This window comes from Phalacrocorax aristotelis, chromosome 2 (genome assembly GCF_949628215.1).
Source record: "Phalacrocorax aristotelis chromosome 2, bGulAri2.1, whole genome shotgun sequence".
NCBI classification, from domain to species: domain Eukaryota; kingdom Metazoa; phylum Chordata; class Aves; order Suliformes; family Phalacrocoracidae; genus Phalacrocorax; species Phalacrocorax aristotelis.
In genome coordinates, this window is record NC_134277.1 from 164094550 (window position 1) to 164113304 (window position 18755).

Sequence of the window (18755 nt, forward strand, 5' to 3'; positions counted from 1 at the left end):
TAGCTCCAAACTGAAATTAGGAGTGCAAGTAACTGTAGACTAAGGACAGGAAAATGTGAACATAAAATGGGAAGACAGAGACAACGAAAGCATACAGGGTCCATCTAGGAGAAAATCTGGTTACAAATGAGGCCTTTTCCTGCAAACCGTGACACCCCCTTTTGCGAGAGACTGATAAGTGGTGCCTTTTCTCTCTGAAAAGTGACACAAGCCACCATTTCAAAAACTTCAGTTGAAGAGGGACTAATATTGCTTTATCATATTGCACATCTGCTCTAAATAGTAGATTAAGTGCTGTCTTATGCTGATGTAAATTAAATGTTAGTAGCAAATCTCTATATTCTAGTATGGAACAAGTGTAAGAAAAGACCATGGACTGGCTCTCACTTCAGTTCACTCCAGGCTCCCTTAGGGGAGAGACAGCAGTGTTCAAAGTGCTTTTCAGAAGAGGGTTTCATTCAAAATCTAGCACAACCATGTCCCAGGAATGGATGCATAAAGCATACAGCTCACTTTCACGGTGCATTGCAACAACCTCTCTGTTTTGAAGACGTTTCATCGCACAAAGGCACCACTGGAGTATCTGGAAAGCGCAGGTTTTCTAGAAAGCTATGCAATAGACTGTTTTACAGTGTAACAAAGAATTGGAGAAAAATCAAAGGCAGTATTTTCTGCTGGATTATTAAAAGGTGAGATACTTCAAAATAAACCTGTAAACTGCGTATGAGCTTTGCTTGCCAGTATCAACGGCTACAGACCTAAACCACTGTGCGGAAGTAAAAGTTTCTTATCAAATGAAATCTTGTAAAAGGGCTGCAGCCTAACATCTTGCACGCATCTGGACGAGGAGAAATAAGCCTTGGAGACACAATTACCAAGTACAATTGATACCATATGATAGCAATTCAAATAATTAATATTTATTGCTTGGGTAAATTAAAAAAAACCGTAAGCTAAACATCATTCATCTAAACAGTCTGTCCGCTGTGGTTTGCGGAAAATTGGAAACCATCATAGGGCACCCCAATCTGGCTTTAAAAAGCTAATGTGCTGAGCCAAGGTAACGTTCCACTCATTTCCTCAATTAGTAAGGCTTTTTCACAATAGAGCTGCACCTAACTCCCCAAAAAAGAGAGCCAAGAGGATATTATTAGGTGCTAAGTTCCTTTCATTTGCATCAGTCCAACCATGATGTAAACATTTCCCCAAATGTACTTGCTGTCACTTCTCCTACACTAAATTTACAAAGAGATTGGAGATTGTAGATTAAGCTTGGTAGTAAACTAAATTCAAGGGAAACTATTTTTACCAGCTTTGATGGGGTCTCAGGAAGAATTATTTTCCCACAAAGTTTTTGATAAACAAATATTAACTGTGTTCTGGACTTTTTCAATACCAGGTCTAAGAAAAGCACAAGAAAAAGTGAAAAGATAATTTTTGAAATAATGCTGGAAACAGGATGTGTTGCCAGATATGCATTAAAGGGAAAATGGATCACAACAGGAAACATTTCCCTGTGAACAGGTTGCTACAATTTTCCCATGTCAAGGATCGACCAAATTCGTCTCAGCGACTGCAAACATTACACTGGCAACCATTGTATTAATAACGCTGTATTAACAGTTACAGCTGTGATTGCACAACACTCAGTACAGCACCGTAAGCTTCGAATAATAACAACACCATGCAGGATGGACAGCTCAAATGTAGCACTGTGGAGGTTTCTAATGATTTTAACACTAAACATAAGTTACACCAATTACATATCATTACCTTTAATTCCTACATAAAAATCTTAAAGCAGATATGTTAGCGGGAGATATACACAGGTGATATCCTCATTATTTACCTATAACAGAGCCATTAAGGAAAAGTGCAACTCCAAAGAGGACACCAATGCAGAGAGCAAGAATAAAAGGCCGCCGGCGGCCCCAGCTCAGCGTGCAGCGGTCACTAGCCGAACCTATAAGCGGAGTGAAGATCAAGCCCAGGATAGGGCTAAGGAACCAAGTGAGGCTGTAGTATTGTTCAGGAAGACCTAAAACAAAGACAAAAATGATTTAAAGGTTATGCGGTACACACCAAACATTTCACTTTATACACATGAAGTTGTATTATACCTTCGAAAACTGTAAATTGATCAGAAATTTACTTACAGTAAATCTGTGCCAAATGAACAACTCAGTTAAGATTTCTTATCAATGGTCAAAAAACAGCTAAGGAAAGCACATACATATCTTTTAAATAACTGGGCAATAAGAAGTGAACAATAGGTATATTTAAGCTACTGAAATAAAAGATAAAAAAATGTATCTACCAGTGGAATCGCTAGTCTAGTGTGGTGGGTTGACCCAGGCTGGATGCCAGGTACCCACCAAAGCCGCTCTATCACTCCCCCTCCTCGGGGGGACAGGGGAGAGAAAATACAACAAAAAGCTCATGGGTCGAGATAAGGACAGGGAGATGATTCAGCAATTACCGTCATGGGCAAAACAGACTTCACTTTGGGAAAATTAATTTAATTTATTACCAATCAAATCAAAGTAGGATAATGAGAAAGAAAAACTAAATCTTAAAACACCTTCCTCCCACCCCTCTCTTATTACTGGGCTCAACTTCACTCCCAAATTATCCACCCCCACCCGCCGCAACGTGGCCCAGAGGGACGGGGAATGGGGGTTGTGGTCAGTATCACACGTTGTCTCTGCCGCTCCTTCCTCCTCCAGGGGAGGACTCCTCACACTCTTCCCCTGCTCCAGCGTGGGGTCCCTCCCACAGGAGACAGTCATCTATGAACTCTTCCAACATGGGTCCTTCCCACGGGCTGCAGTTCTACACGAACTGCTCTAGTGTTGGTCCCTTCCACGGGGTGCAGCCCTTCAGGAACAGACTGCTCCAGCGTGGGTCCCCCACGGGGTCACAAGCCCTGCCAGCAAATCTGCTCCAGCTTGGGCTCCTCTCTCCATAGGTCTACAGGTCCTGCCAGGAGCCGGCCCCAGCATGGACTTCCCATGAGGTCAGGGCCTTCTTTGGGCATCCACCTGCTCCAGTGTGGGGTCCTCCACACGCTGCCAGTGGATATCTGCCCCACCGCTAACCTCCATGGGCTGCCGGGGGACAGCCTGCCTCACCATGGGCTGCAGGGGAACCTCTGCTCTGACGCCTGGAGCACCTCCTCCTCCTCCTCCTTCACTGACCTTGGTGTCTGCGGGGTTATCTCTCTCATTCCCACTCCTCCCTCTGGCTGCAAGTTGCTGTTGCACAGTATCTTTCTCCCCTTCTTAAATATGTTACCACAGAGGTGCTACCACCGTCACTGATGGGCTCAGCCTTGGCCAGCCCAAGGCCATCTTGGAGTTGGGTGGTATTGGCTTTGTTGGACATGGGGAAGCTTCTAGCAGCTTCTCACAGAAGCCACCCTGTAGTTCCCCCACTGCCAAAACCTTGCCCGCACAATCCCAATACATCTAGATTAGTTACTACTGTCCAAAGAAAACCTCACACTTTTGCTGAATTTTGCTGAGTGTGCCAAATTTCTTTTGGTGGGCGTCGTGGTAGGGACAGCCTCTCAGCCAACATGTGCTGTGTAGAAGCCCAATAGCTTTGTTGCATCCTCTATCCATTTGTGGACTATAAAAGCAAGTATCTGTGTCACATTTGGAAAGCTACCTCCTTGTCATATACACGTGTCCCCTTCTCAGCAAAACTTTTAACATTCAACAGGAGTTGAACATTATAGTGGCACTGTTCATCTAAGGCCACCACCATAAAGAGTCACTAAAGATTTAATTGACAGAGTGACGGACAAAATTTGACTGTCATATGAAATCGTCCCATTTGTAAGCACAAAAATGTTTACTTATAAAATTGAACAATGGACAATAAAAGAAAAAGCAATTATTCATTAACCTATCGAGAGCAGCTGAAGAGGCTTGTTCACCTCTATGATTTGTGCTTTTTTTTTTCAGAACTGAAGTGACTGTTTATAGGATCAAATGGAAATAAATTGGATTTATTATGTAATATTTACCTAGGAAAAAAACTTTGTTACAAATAATTTCTGAAGAAAACCCCCAAAGCCCTGCTTTACACCTCTCCAGCATGGAGGGCAATGGCCTGCAGATGGCAGACTGGCTCAGAAGAGCAGCTACACTCAGGTCCTTGGAGATCCGCCTCCCTCTCTGTTTATCAGCATAAGTCAGGTAACCACTTTGACATGTTTCTAAGCGAACCATTAAAAACAAACCAATCGATTTCTTGTAGTCCAACTGATGCCAAGACTGAAAGAACTCAGTATCTTTACCCTAGGAAGGAAAACAATTAATTATTCAAAACCATGTATTGTGCGAGTAGCATTTGACCTTTGCTATCGAGATCAACCTGTACTTTATGCTCCCCCTGCAGCGTGTTGAGGCATCCATTACCAAGCAGGATTATACCAATCCCTGCCCAAAATAGCCTGTGCTGCAAATTTGGAAGTCTAATCTCCTGTTGTTTAAAGTGCCATCAAATCTTGACTAACGATGCTGACTTCTTCCACGAGATAAATCATGTGGAAAATAAGATTATTTTTTTTTACCATATCTTACCATAAATAACCAACTTCACCATCAGGATTCAAAAATCAGATCTGAGGCCAAGGTCTATGTGATTTCACTCAACTCTGGCTAACGAACAAGCTAACGGTGACAGCTGCCTTGATGAGCACAGAGTTACTGGAAGAGACTTGCCTTTTCTGAGCGTACATGACCAAACAGAAGTGCAGAGAAAATGTACATCTCCCCATGATTTTAACATCCTGTTTTAACTTCACCGAGTTCAGCAGCCTTCCCAAGCAAGCAGGGCCAGGCATTGTATATTTAACTGGCACCTCACCTGCTCCTGATGATAACACTTATCGTTGCTTGAGCTGGCATATAGGTGCAGGGAATCCTGCTTAAAAAAAAAAATTAATGATGGAAGAGAAGAAACATTTAGTTCAAGGCAAGCAAAACTAAAGAGTAGGCAGGTTATAATCCATTTAGGGTGAACAATTTTTCTGCAGGACACGAGAGAAATGGCAGTGTGTAAATACCCATCCGACTTTGCCTTCACAAAGCCATCCTGCTGACCAGCAGTTATGCGTCAGAGGTTGCTATTGTGTGATGCCAACTCACTGCAGAGACTCTGTTTTAAACAAAGTCAGAAGCTATTGCTTAACCAATGCCATTAGTCTTTATTGTAGCGATCAACATCTGAAATAATTTGGTGTCATATCACTGCAAGAGGGCTGTATGTTGAGGGCAGCAGTTTCTTTTTGGAATTATGTTGTGACTTGCGAATTACGAGCTGGGACATTTCAGTTGAGCTCATCCATCAGTAAACACTTGAGAGACACAGCGAAGTCTTACCGTAAATCATACAGTTGCTTTAAATAAACACAGGGGATGAAGGCTAGCAAGGGCTCTGTTACTAGGATTATAAGCATCATCCTCTCTTATATGAATAAAAAACCTTGAATAGATAGATGTAAGTAAAATTGATGCAGTTAAGAGACTATCAATATTTCCAACGTCCATAGAGACAACTCACTCATTTTAATGGAGACTATGAGCAGAAACAAGAAGGAAATGCCAGTACAGCAGGGACAGGCAATAGGGGTGTACATCCAGGGACACCAGGGCCTTCACAGCTCGCCAGCCCTCTGTCCTTGTGGCCACCACTTTGTCTCCAGTCTACAACAGCACTTCTTTGTGGTGTATAAAAATTTTAACAAAAAAAGTTCTGGGAACACTTAATCCATTCAAAATGATGACTTCTGCACAGAATTAAAATCTGTTTACAAAATTTTTCCTTCAACTGTAAAAACGGCACATTTCTGAATTGGAAGGACAGGTATTTTTTTATGCTTTATAGCCACAGTTAACCAACTGTCATAAAAATGTCCTAAACCCAGTGATTTTTACTGCCAGCATTTCTTTGACTTCTGTACTTTCAAGGTCAACTTTTCATGTAGTAACTCAAAATCAGATTAAGGCCTGCATTCTGGTTTGATTTTACAGGCCAGTAAAAGACAGGAAAAAAAGGGGTTTTACCCAACCTCTGTCAAATGCCTACAATTAGGGAGTCTTATCTTTTCGTGTATGAGTCAGAGGAGAGACTGAAATGCTTTCTTGAGAAGGCTTTATTTTCACTGATTGAAAAGGGTGATCTTCCTAACATCTAAGCATTATAAATAAAAGCCTAAACCAAAATATTTACATTGAAAATGGCTTGCTTTGCAAAAGACATGAATCTCAATGATTTGAGAACAGAGCCAAGGATGTAGCTTTTACAAAAGGGTAAAAAGGACACTTAAAAAACCCAAGAACATTATGTTCGGAGATCCTTCTTTAGAAAAACCACTGATTTTTTTTTTTTTTATTGACCTACTCTTTAGCAGCCAAAATATCTATATTTAGAAAGAGACCATGATAAAAATCTATACAAGAATTAATAGTCCCATGCCAAGAAAAATGGAAGAATTTCTAAAACCCTTTCAGTGCTCCTCCAAGTAAACAGGAAAGGGATAACTTTCAAGTGAAACACAAGCAATTCCCACAGGTTGTATAATGGTAGGAACCATCAGCATAAGCACAACCTGCTTTTTCTCTCGCTGGAGAAGTCATGCTATAGGACTGCTTCCATAACCTAAGTGGCAGGGCTCTTAGAAAATACATTTGAAGTGCAAGCTAGCAGCTTATAAAATCATCATATGTGCTTTATATACAGCTTGCAGATTTCAAAATAGCTATTTATTAAGTGAAATGTATGACTTTATCATAAGTATGTAAACAGTAATATCGTCACATTAGAATTCAATTGGTGACTCAAGTGGAAAACTACAGAGTGGGGTTAGAGAAGGTTTCTGGTGGGAAGCTGGTGCACGTGCAAGCTAAAATAAAACAGCACAGGAAAAACTGATTTGCTGGTGGGAGAATTCCCTCCTGAACCTGCCTGATGGACAGCAGGCTGCTCACCTGAACAATGTACGGGCAGACAAACAGGGCAATCATTTTAGCAATGGTAGTAAAATTAGTTACACAAAGCTTTCTTTTGCAAATTGATAAGTCGTAGTCTACCCAGTGAACCAAAACTCTGCGACACAGCAGTTCTGGTGCTTAGAGAGCCTTTTCTCTCTGTATAGATTTAGTTGTCACCTCTGATGTCTGCACTCAGCACTGTTGCTGGAAAGTCAGACTTTTGTAAAGCTCACAACCATGTTCTACAATAGACCTTCCAGGACAGAGCTTTCTGAGGCCCTGAGCACTACCTCCACTGTCCCATGAAGCAAGACTTCAAAACGTACCTTGTAGATATTGTTCTTAAAGTTCACACTCCATTCTGGCAGAGTCTTGTAGACCATCACTTCAACAGTAGGTTTGCTTTAGCACTAGACATTTTCATACAAATGAGAAAGTTCCAGGCAGATGAGAACTCCAACACCAAAATACTTTTTTCCCCTAGAAGAGGCTGTTCTGGTTTTAGTATCTTGAATGTCTGCATACATGATATGCATATTTAGGTTGGCATGCATGATTTGGCCTTAGAAGCAAAATAAATAAGACTGAAAATTGAAATACTTAGATTGGGTGTGTATATATATGTAAAAAAAAAAAAAAATCAAGTCTTCCAAATGTTGCTGCCTCAGAAAAAGAATGAGCTCCAATAATAAAACTTGATAGAAATGATGTCTGTGAAGGGCACAAGGCAGTCAAGGAAGAGAATAGGTCAGAGATCACCTAGGCAAACTGGATCCTTGCAAATCCATGGGCCCCAGTGGGATGCACCCACGAGTGCTGAGGGAGCTGCAGATGCTGTTGCTAAACCATTCCCCATCATCACTGAAAGGTCATGGAGGACAGGAGAGGTGGCCGAGGACTGGAGGAAAGCAAACGTCACTCCAGTCTTCCAAAAGGGCAAGAAGGAGGACCTGGGAAACCATAGGCCAGTCAGCCTCACCTCCATCCTTGGAAAGGTGATGGAGCAGTTCATCCTGTAGGTCACCTCCAGGCATATAGAGGACAAGAAGGTTATCAGAAGTAGTCAACACGGATTCACCAAGGGAAAATGATGCTGAACAACTTGATAGCCTTCTGTAATGGTGTGACTAGCTGGGTTGACGAAGGGAGAGCAGTGGATGTCTGTCTTGACTTCAGTAAGGCATTTGACACTGTCTCCCATAGCATCCCCACAGGCAAGCTAAGGAAGCGTGGGTTGGATGAGTGGACAGTGAGGTGGGTTGAGAGCTGGCTCAACAACAGAACTCAGAGGGTCGTGATCAACGGGACAGAGTCTGGATGCAGGCCTGTCACTAGTGGTGTTCCCCAGGGGCCTGTGCTGGGTCCAGTCCTGTTCAACATATTCATCAATGACCTGGATGAAGGGACAGAGCGTCCCCTCAGCAAGTTCGCTGATGATCCCAAGCTGGGAGGAGCGGCTGATACACCAGAAGGCTGTGCTGCCATCCAGCGAGACCTGGACAGGCTGGAGAGGTGGGCCGAGGAGAACCTCATGAAATTCAACAAGAGCAAGTGTAAGGTCCTGCACCTGGGGAAGAACAATCCCATGCACCAGTACAGGTTGGATTTGACCTGCCTGAAAGCAGCTCTGCTGAGTAGGACCTGGGAGTGCTGGTGGGCAGCCAGCACTGTGCCCTTGCGGCCAAGAAGGCCAATGATATCCTGGGGTGCATTAAAAGGAGTGTGGCCAGCAGATCAAGGGACGTTATCCTCCCCCTCTACTCTGCCCTAGTGAGGCCACATCTGGAGTGCTGCGTCAAGTTCTGGGCTCCCCAGTTTGAGAAGGACAGGGAACTGCTCGAGCAAGTCCAGTGGAGAGCTACAAGATGATCAGGGACTGGAGCATCTGCCTTATGAGGAAAGGCTGAGAGACTTGGGTTTGTTCAGCCTGGAGAAGACTGAGGGGGGATCTCATCAATGCTTATAAATATCTGAAGGGTGGGTGTCAAGAGAATGGGGCCAGACTCTTTTCAGTGGTGCCCAACAACAGGACAGGGGTCAATGGGCACAAGTTGGAACACAGGAAGTTCTACCTGAAGATGAGAAGAAACTTCTTTCCTGTGCGGGTGACAGAGCAGTGGAACAGGCTGCCCTGAGAGGCTGTGGAGTCTCCTTCCCTGGAGAGCGTTCCTGTGCCCCCTGCTCAAGCAGGGGGGTTGGATAAGGTGATCTCCAGAGGTCCCTTCCAACCCCTAACATTCTGTGATTCTGTGATAAATACCCTAATGGTTCCTTTCTCTGTGTGTGTGTGTGTCTATGCATATATATATATATACACACGTGCTGCTATACCTACACAGCTTGACTGTATTGTAAAGCGGGAAGACAGTTAAGGCATCCAAGCCAGGACAAGATGATGACAAGCAGAATCAAAGATAAAGAGAATATTTTGTCCCCAAGAAGTTCCTTCTGATACCCCCATCTAGTGGCAAGGACTCAGATGCAGCATGTATTTTAAGTGAACTTGGCTATGGTGACGTGCCTGGCCAGGAGCCCTGCAGCATCCAGTCTCTGATGCGCACAACAGATGTACGGATGCCAGCTTGGACTAGATTTCAAGGCAGTACCACACAGCAAGGTTGTCATCCATATGACTGCCTCACCACAACCTCTTACAGCCCAGTGTAAAATGTCCCAACTGCTGAGAGCTGCTACACCCACCCTGAACAGGCTATAACTGGGCTGGGACTGATTTCCTGTGGCCAAGAGAAGTATCATGCAGAAAATACTTTACCAGAGGCTGCTGAGACCCATATGTGGCCAAAGCAGCTGCATCCCATTACTAGTTTAATGCTGTTCCTTTATTTTGTCTGTAATTTTCCACCTCCATGCTTGCCTTGCCAGGTAGCAGCTCTAACAGTGAACCACCAGCCGTCAGCTTGGAAAAGTAACCTGGTGGCCTCTTGGGGGAGGAATAATAACTGGAGGATTATTATTTAGCCTTTTACTGACAGCTAATCTGAGGAAACACTGAGGAGGAAAAAAACATGTTGGATAAACAAGGTTAGTATTTGTGCCGTGAACTGAATCTGGAGCAGGTCACAAGGCAGACTCAGAAGTCTCATACAAATCAGTGAGAAAAAGAGCAAAACACAACAACAGCTTCTGTGAGCAGTGACGACTGCCACTGAGACCCTTGTAATATGGCATTTCCCAGCCAGCTACAAACAAACAGGACACTGGCTTCTAGTAAATAAGGGTTTGTTTTTTCCCAGACAAAAAAAGTGCCCAACAATAGTGGGACCAGCACTGCTCACGGTTCACAGGAAATGCTCACTGTGTCACCATCAGTCTAAGGGCTGCGTGAGGTCATGAGTTACATGGAAGAAAGATTAAGTCCCATGCAGCAGTTTCTATTCAAAACCTCTTTTTGATAAGTTCTATTGGGGGAAAAATAGTTCTTTATAAGCTTAACAATAAGATCTGATATGGGAATAGGATGCTAAGCTCCTATTTTCATTTGTCAGAAATCATCACCTAGAGACTTGTTTATACCCTTAAAGTAAACACCATACAAATTTCTGAACTAACATAAGAAGCTGTCATGGCCTGCAAATACTTTGTATTCTGCAATTTCATCCCTGTATAAAATACTCCCTGCTGCTAAAAATACTTTACATTGATCTGTTTAAAGTGCATTGCTTACACAAGCTGCTTTGTTTAGACTGTATTTTTAAAGAACGTAGCAAGCAAAACAAATGCTTGTCAAAAAGCTGTGAAAAAGTTAGAACCCCAGTATCTGCTCTTCATCCTGTTACAACAGGATCGTAGAAACCACCGCAGACTCAAGCATTTTAGCTTTGGAGTGTCTATAGGAGGAACAGGGATTTCAGAATGCAGTTGCAATTGTTTCATAAATGCACACAATATCCACTCCCTTATATTTAAAATAGAGTTGCCATACATTTGGGTCTCCGGAGAAACTGCAAATGAGCTGCACGCCTGTTTTAACAACAGTGAGACTTCGAACAACTGTGAGACTTCAACCACAAATCCTTTTGCTTCTTGCTATCGCCCTTCAGATTTTAGGGCTTCCAATGGCTTAGAGCTCATGTGGGACTCTGAGCTGCCAAAACAACCGTATCTGAGCCAATATATGTTGAACCTATGCACTGCAATAGGCTTGACTGGTGGTCTGTGCTCTACTGTAGTACAGTCAGCACTCGTACATTGAGTTTATTGCACCCCTGAGAAACCACCTTCTAACTTCTGGATTGAAACAGGAACTCTGACAACAGGGAAGGGATATGAAAAAAGCACAGTAATTTCTCCTGGTGCCTATTACCAAAATTTGACCAGCTTCCAAATGTGGGAATACAAGCTTTTAAGAAGGAAATAATTTTAAGTACGACTTGAAATCACAGTCTGATATCATATGAGAGGAGACAGCCTCTAGTTTGTACCTCCAATGCTCTGTATCTTACAGCTGCTGCTGCGAGAAGAAATTAAGCCCAGTTAAGACTTCATTTTTTTGTAAAAAATTTTGCTCTTAATCAAATTATTGCCTGCCCAGCCTGTATGATAAGACTCCACTTGCTCAAGCCAAGTGCTTGTTTAGAAACCATTCTTAACAAGTTGCAAATTGCATAATACTGGAGGAAAATTATACTGTGTGATCATTTTGGTTGCAAGCACACAGGTGGAAGAACTCAGAACAAAATCAGCACCGTGAAGTTTTTAATTGCTGCTAGCTTTCTACATAAAAATGATAGCCTATCAAGTTGTCAGGCACCTTTATTCGCTCAGTGTCTCAGAAACGACCTATTGCAATAAACACCACATAAAATAGGAGCAATAGCAAAACTGTGGCTTAAATCTTCCCACTGCTAAAATTCACATCCTGAAATTCTTCTTGTGCCTGTCAAATAAGAGCTCTTCTGCTTAGCCTGCAACATTCACAAGCTGTCAGCACATTGTATACATCTTATAGGCAGGAGTACGTGCTCTCTGCAATCTGAACATACTTTTCTGGAACACAAACTATCACCCAGTTGTAAGAAGTCTATCCTCTCCTTCCCCCTCCTGTTTTGCTCTTGTCAGCGGGGATATCTGTGCAACGGCTGGGAGTGCTGGGCTCTTGGCCTCGCTCAGCTGGTCTGTTATCGCTCTGGAATACGAAGTGAGGATAGGGCTGCCTTTTCAGTGCAAATGAGGAATCAGTGGTGGGACACGAAAGTGAAGGGATAAAGCACAATTCCCCCGTTTGGATGGGGTTATTACACTGAGGGGAGCGCTAATCAAGAGGAATAATTAATGGGACTATTACAGGGACATAAGAAGCACAGTACTTCGAAGGACCGATATCCAAGGGCAAAATGCATAAAATCCTTTGCGAAATTACCAGCAAGTCACCCTGAGCGCATCAAGAAAACCCACAGGACCAAAGAGACACTTTGCTGGGGAACTGTCTGTCCTCCTCTTCCAGGACGGGGCTCCGCTACCTGCATTGCTCTGATGTCCAAAACTGTTACAGCAGATTCACGCCTTTTAAAATGCAACCTACATTTCTGCTTTAGTCACTCCTAGTCATAAGGGCAAGATTATAGATGAAAGCTGGATCTAGGTTTGAGATATATGAACAAATAATTAGTAGGAATATTTAAAATTATTAAATTAGGGTAGAGATGCTGGGAAAACTGACCAGCATTTCCTTAAAATTTGTATTTCAAATTCTAGATTTCCTTAGTATTTGGATGCACACAAGTCACGCTTTTACAGCAGAAACAATTCCAAAACTTTGGAAGCTATTACATGCCATGCCTACAACTAGAGCCACCCTTTTTCAAAGAACAACTACTAAACTGGTAATAAAACAAAGCTCTTGCTCTCCAACAGCTTCAGTACAGAATATTAGTGCAGTGCTTCACATACAGAGTCCTGGAGGTGTTTTTATGCTGTAGAAGAGTAATATCCCCTTCTGGCAAAGCTATTCTGCCTTTTGGTGCCGCAATAGCTTTTGCAATTACCCATGCAATAGCATGCCAGCAGCAACCATGTTGGGTTAAATAACACTTATGAAAAATGGAATTAAGGAAATAAGTGACAGGCCTCTTAAAGGATTTCATCATTCAGTTTTCTCATTTTCTGTCTCGGCTCAATTATTGCTTCTCAACCTCCTACAACTGTCCTCCCCTTCTCATATTTGGCAACTGTGGGAGTCATCAGTGTTTCATTAAGCTCTGCTGCTACACTCCATTCTGCCAAAGTTGTAGAAAGGTTTATGTGGCTTCCCTGACAATTTCTACTTTATAACCCAGTTTTATGGTGCTGTGTCAGGAAGGAGAAGCATATGTTACGAGAAGTGAGCCAAAGGTACGTGCGGAAGGGGGAGACGGGAAGCAAAAGCCTAAGAACAGCTGAGGTCTGAGGCATCAGAGAAAGAACACATGCACTGATCTGCAGGCAGGCAAATATGGTTCTCCTTTTAGCATGATGACAAATGCTGCCAAGTAATGCTTTTAAAGCTTTAATTATTTATTTTAAACTTTCTAACCCTCCTACTAACCTACTTCCACAGAAGTAACCTGCAATAATTCAGGTAAATTATTTCTAGCTTACTGCCCTTAGAGCAATCCAGCTTTCTACTTCCTTATCCAGTATATCAAGCAATTGCAAATTGACATATATGCCAATTGCTGTTGTAGATTTTTTTTATTACACTAAAAATGCTTAGCAGTCCTATAGGCTGCGCAGAATGAAATGGCATCCTTACCAAAACGATGGCATTTATTTTTGCCAGGGTACATTCAGACCAGTGAAAAGTGCCAGGTTTACTTAGGCCAGAAGCTGAACCTTTTGTACTCCAAACACTGACAAGTGCCAAACAAGCTTTCTCCATGCTGCAGCAGGTAATTAAGCTCCAGAGAGGGCAAGGAAACACAACGTTGCCAAGAACTCCTATCAACTGCTAAAACTGATTTGCTGTAGTTTGCTAGATTGTCTGTGCTGTCCTTTTTGGCTCTTGGGAAACTTGTTTTTTTCTTCCTCTCTCACTTATTAACCAATACTTAGAAATATATCACTTTGACACTAATACCAAATTTGCATCAGTGTTTAATGAGCTGAAATTGAATATAGATTAAATCTGATGCAACTTTCAGTGTGCTGAACCAGCAGTAATTTTAAAAAAAAGTCCTTTTAACCTCCACCAAAGAGCACTTTTAGGGATATAATAAAGGTGTTTGCATCAAATAAAAAGCTGAGAACATTCTGCACAATCCCAGAAAAATGCAGCTTGTATTCAGCTATACATATATATCACTACAGCCACCCAAAGCTAACTTGACAACGTCAGTGTATTTATTCCCAGGCTGCAAAGTCTCCTGTTGCTGGCCAGTTAAGCAAGCTACAGATACAGGAGGACTCAAAGGTCACACGCAACTATGCTTGCATCCATTTCCCATCACTCACAAGTGTCTAAACGTATGCAGACACATATATGAATGCAGCAATCAATGAATCGTTTTGCCACACTAATCCTTCCCTCGCCTTTACGGTATGTAATTAAAATGCATCAGCTGTACATGATGCCCCACTTCGACTCCGCACACATTGCATAACACTGCAGCACTTCGCCGCTCTGCCTCGCTGCAAGATTAGACATCAATTACAGTGACATGTGTTGCCTGAAGATATGCAGCATCCCAGTTTATCCAAAGCTCAATAAGGTTTTTCGTCACCACTTCTAGAGTATTGGCAAATTTATAAACAAAGGCACTTCGGCTCAAATGCACTTTAAAATTCCCAAACTCAAAAGACTCTTACATATACAATAGAAAATCTTTCAGCACCAACTCTCAGGCCTGTCCTGTTAATCAACAGCAGAGCTTTTGTTGCAGCGATTAACACATTAATACCCCAGAATAGGACTGTCTACTACTTAACACAGCTGAACCAAATCCTAACCAAAACCTGGTGTTAACACCTACTTTTTCCTCTAAGCAGAGCCAAACCTGAACTGTCAACTAGGAAATCTGTGTTCGACCCCAGACTAAACTGACTCTCTCCCACCCCCTAAACAAATCTGGTTAACAAACAACTTTTCTGTTCTGCTTAAGAACAAGTTTTCAGTTAAAATCATACTTGCTTAATGGGGATGTATTCAATATGGGGCTGCTCATAGCTGGGAGGGGGCTGCCCAGCACCATCACAAGGTGGCAGCAGGTACAGCCTGAGCCCTTGCTTGGGTGCTCTGGTCCTGTGCTGCAAGGATTTTGTGTCTAAGAGAAGCTTTGACTACCCTTCCACACTGCGCTAACCAAACCTCAAGGGAAGGTAGAAACAAAATTAATGTAACTAAGCAAGGGCAAGATGAAGAGCATGGCTAGGACATCCCAAATTTTATAAGACTCGCTCAGAGTTAAGACTTTTAAAATACCATTCTAGCAAAGGAAACAGTAGGCTAGAAGACATCACCTTCAGCAGAAGTTTACTCCTGATGTATCCGTTCTACCCCACCAACCCCCAAGCCCTAGGAAACCATACGAGATCTGGTTCACGCTGCCAAACAAATGACTGGCGTATACTTAGCCCAGCATGGCATCTAGTCAGTGTATCCAGGAAAAGGACTTGAAAAAGGAGGGCAAACGGACTTGAAGGTAGCCAAAAAAGTATTTTCTTATTGAGCAGGCAGCATGGTCAGTACAACATTCATGCCCTTGAATTGTAAGCAGCAAAGAAAACAGTTCCTTTCCAGTCTCAAATTGCATTTTAGAAAACACAGTAAGTATAGAGCAGAGTAAAATGCAAGGAACTTGTCTCTGCACATTGATAAAAGTCAGCCTCTTCTCCCCCAGTTTTTAGGCTTGACTACACATTCAGAAGCCACATGAAAGTGGTGACTCAAGAAGGTGTTTTATGGCCCACATCCCCCTGCAGATACCGTCTGAGAACCTTCAGCTTCTTGGGGATTACTGGCCAGACAGTTCATCTTCACACTTCAGCCAGGGTGACATTTGCGTCGTTCTTTTAAGGGCCAGTAAACAGTGCAGGCACCTCCTTCTATAATTACCCCGGCTGACTTAAAGCAAAACAAATATAATAGCTCATAAACATTATAGCTACTCTGTATAAACTTCATAAAAGCCAATTTTCTAGCCCAAACTATACAGAGGGGAAAAAAGCTGAATTGATCCTACCTACACTCCTTAGACCATTCATGCAGCCTCAAGAGTGCTTTATACCTCCCCTTCTTTTCAATAAGCAAAGCCTCCCAAAAAGCCACCATTCCCATACAGGCTTAAAAAAAAAAAGTATTGTTAATTGTTACTACACTGCAAAATCAACCTTCTGGCCTTTCTAAAGTCTTTGGGACTATCGGTGTGTTTGAGAGGAATAAATACTCTGCCACAACTGTGCTACTGGGAACCCCCACCAGCTAAAACTCAGCAAACACTGCATGCACTTTTAAATTATTTGCTATTTTAGAAATGTTGCTGAATTATAAATGCACTGGTTCTTCTAACTCATTATTCATTGCACACTTCAAAAAAAAAAAAAGAGGAATTTTGAAAATAACCCATACTAAGCTCCTAAAGAGAAACTGCATTCCTCTACGCAGCTGCCTTTATTGAGGTTAATTCCTCATGTGGCTATATCAAGCGAAACATAAATCCTATTAGTGCTTTTCCTATTTGCTTCGACAAATGAACTGCGGGTTGTAGTTTGCAGGCATGGTTTTCCATGTTATTGCTCCAGGAAAAATACTGCAATTGACCAGTTGTTTGAACAATCCCTAGAGAGACAAACACTGGTAACAGGACTAACGTACAGAGGATTTTAACCAACTGAGGGTTCCCCCCCAAAAAAAAAGTGGTCTTCCTCCATAGCTGTTCATGCCACCAACTGCCGGCCTGGCAGGTAAAGCATTACAGAAAACCAAGCTCTCGGATGAAATTATGATTAAAAAGACAGTGTTAGTGTTTATGTAGCCTGCCTCAAACTTTCAAACTTTTCTTCTGCTATAAACTTGTATGTTTTGGCTTGAACATTAACTTACATGAAACACGTTCTACACACATACCAGAGAGATTTAAAAGCAGAGCTGCTTTCATATTGAAGTCTTCATAACTCTAGCTATGTAAAAATCTTGATCTTAGTATTTTGAGCTTGCAGGGCCATACCACAGAGTTGCACATACAGGTAACTAGAGCAGAACTTAACTCCCAAACCTCAGCCAGCACTCCAAATAACAAGCTTACTGCATCCCGGAGGACCGGCTCCCCCACCCTAACTGAGCTGTTTAAAAATTACACTACTTGCATTTCTACATGAAGGCTAATGAGATCCATGGAGTCACTTTGCTCCAAATAACTGGAATTGATGGTTTGGAATAAAATGAAATCACACAAGATGAAAGAGACTTCTTACCGCAGACTTTTATATCCGATGTTTGCTTGTACGTGCTATGTCTCACAATCAGAAAGGCTATGCATGGAAGGACAAATTTACCAATAAAATCCGAAGTCAAACAAGAAAATAAGACAAACATTTCCTTTCCAAATGTGCGAATTATGAGAATTAGGCCCTAATGGGGACAAAGCAGAACAGAACGCTTTTCCAAACAACCAGACAAGTATTTTTTATCATATTGGAAAAGCAGTTTTACTTTACATTGCTCTAATCGTAACTTTTCTCATCATTTGAACTTAAAAAAGAATGGAACGAGTTATACAAGTTACAGGTGTGATCAGCAACACAACATTATTCAGTCATCGAACAAACGAAACCTAAATAAATTTTAAGATTGAAACCTAAATAATTTTCGAGATTGAATTTGACAATCCCTTCACATCTGACAGAGAGGAAGTTGTACCAAACCCCTCCTCTGCAGGTTACAGCTTTAAAACATTTGACATTTTAAACACATTTGGCCACGTCAATGGGATAGGAATCCATAGTGCAGAAAAATAACCTTCCCCTTCATTTATCTCCATAACCTCTCGCACACTCTGACTGCTATCCAAACCGATGGAGTCCCTGGCACAAGATTTATGACCCGTGACTTTGACTACTTCAGAAGGGAGGAGCGCTTGTTAAAGACTACTCCTTAATTAAATCACAGAGAAAGGACCACCCTCAGCTTTTTAACAGATTATACCATCTTATTTTCTCATTCCACCCCCAAATATGCTGAAAGCTCCCCCATACACTTCATCAGCTTCTCTACTGTTACACAGCATGTCTGTGTCTGGGGTGCGGGGACACCCACCCACCAAATTGCTAGGGAAGGGGTGTCAACACTGCTGCTCACCACAGGTTGCCAGTGATGACCTCTGAGATGCTAGCCAGCGCAGGTTAGTAAACCATGTTTCTTACATATGCCTGTTTGTTAAATAAAAAAGGTAGGAAAAAATTTTAAACTCCATTTTCATTTCAGACAGATGACGGTTTCCTTCTGCTCTCGTTTAAAGTCAGTATAAAGTCGGCATCATTTGATTCACATTGCAAAGGTGCTAATATTAGGAATATATCCCTTAGTGAAAAAACCCAGACCCTTTGAACAAGCTGTTTTTCTAAAAAGGCAGATATCATGCAGAGGTGATAAACTGACACCAAAATCTAGCAACCAGAAACCTATTTTTGTAAAGTTTTACAGAATAATGACTGAAGGGGAGAAAGCAGGAGCAGAGCACAGTGTGTCTGTTCTTCATTTCTGTTGCAGCATGGAACAAAACACCAGATCAGATGTTTCCAAGGCTGCAGCTGCATCCCATC

General features: G+C 42.2%; 1 protein-coding gene across 4 annotated transcripts in view; it reads right to left on the bottom strand.

Annotated features, from left to right (window-relative positions):
* The window catches only part of SLC45A4 (solute carrier family 45 member 4), a 69935-nt gene that overhangs the window by 11221 nt on the left and 39959 nt on the right, over positions 1-18755 (bottom strand). For 3 of the 4 annotated variants that reach the window (XM_075085918.1, XM_075085919.1, XM_075085920.1), the window contains exon 3: positions 1850-2038. The exons of the other annotated variant lie outside the window; for it this stretch is intronic. In XM_075085918.1, the coding sequence (XP_074942019.1) occupies positions 1850-2038 (189 nt within the window). The remainder of the gene's footprint in view (positions 1-1849; positions 2039-18755) is intronic. 4 annotated transcript variants of the gene reach the window in all.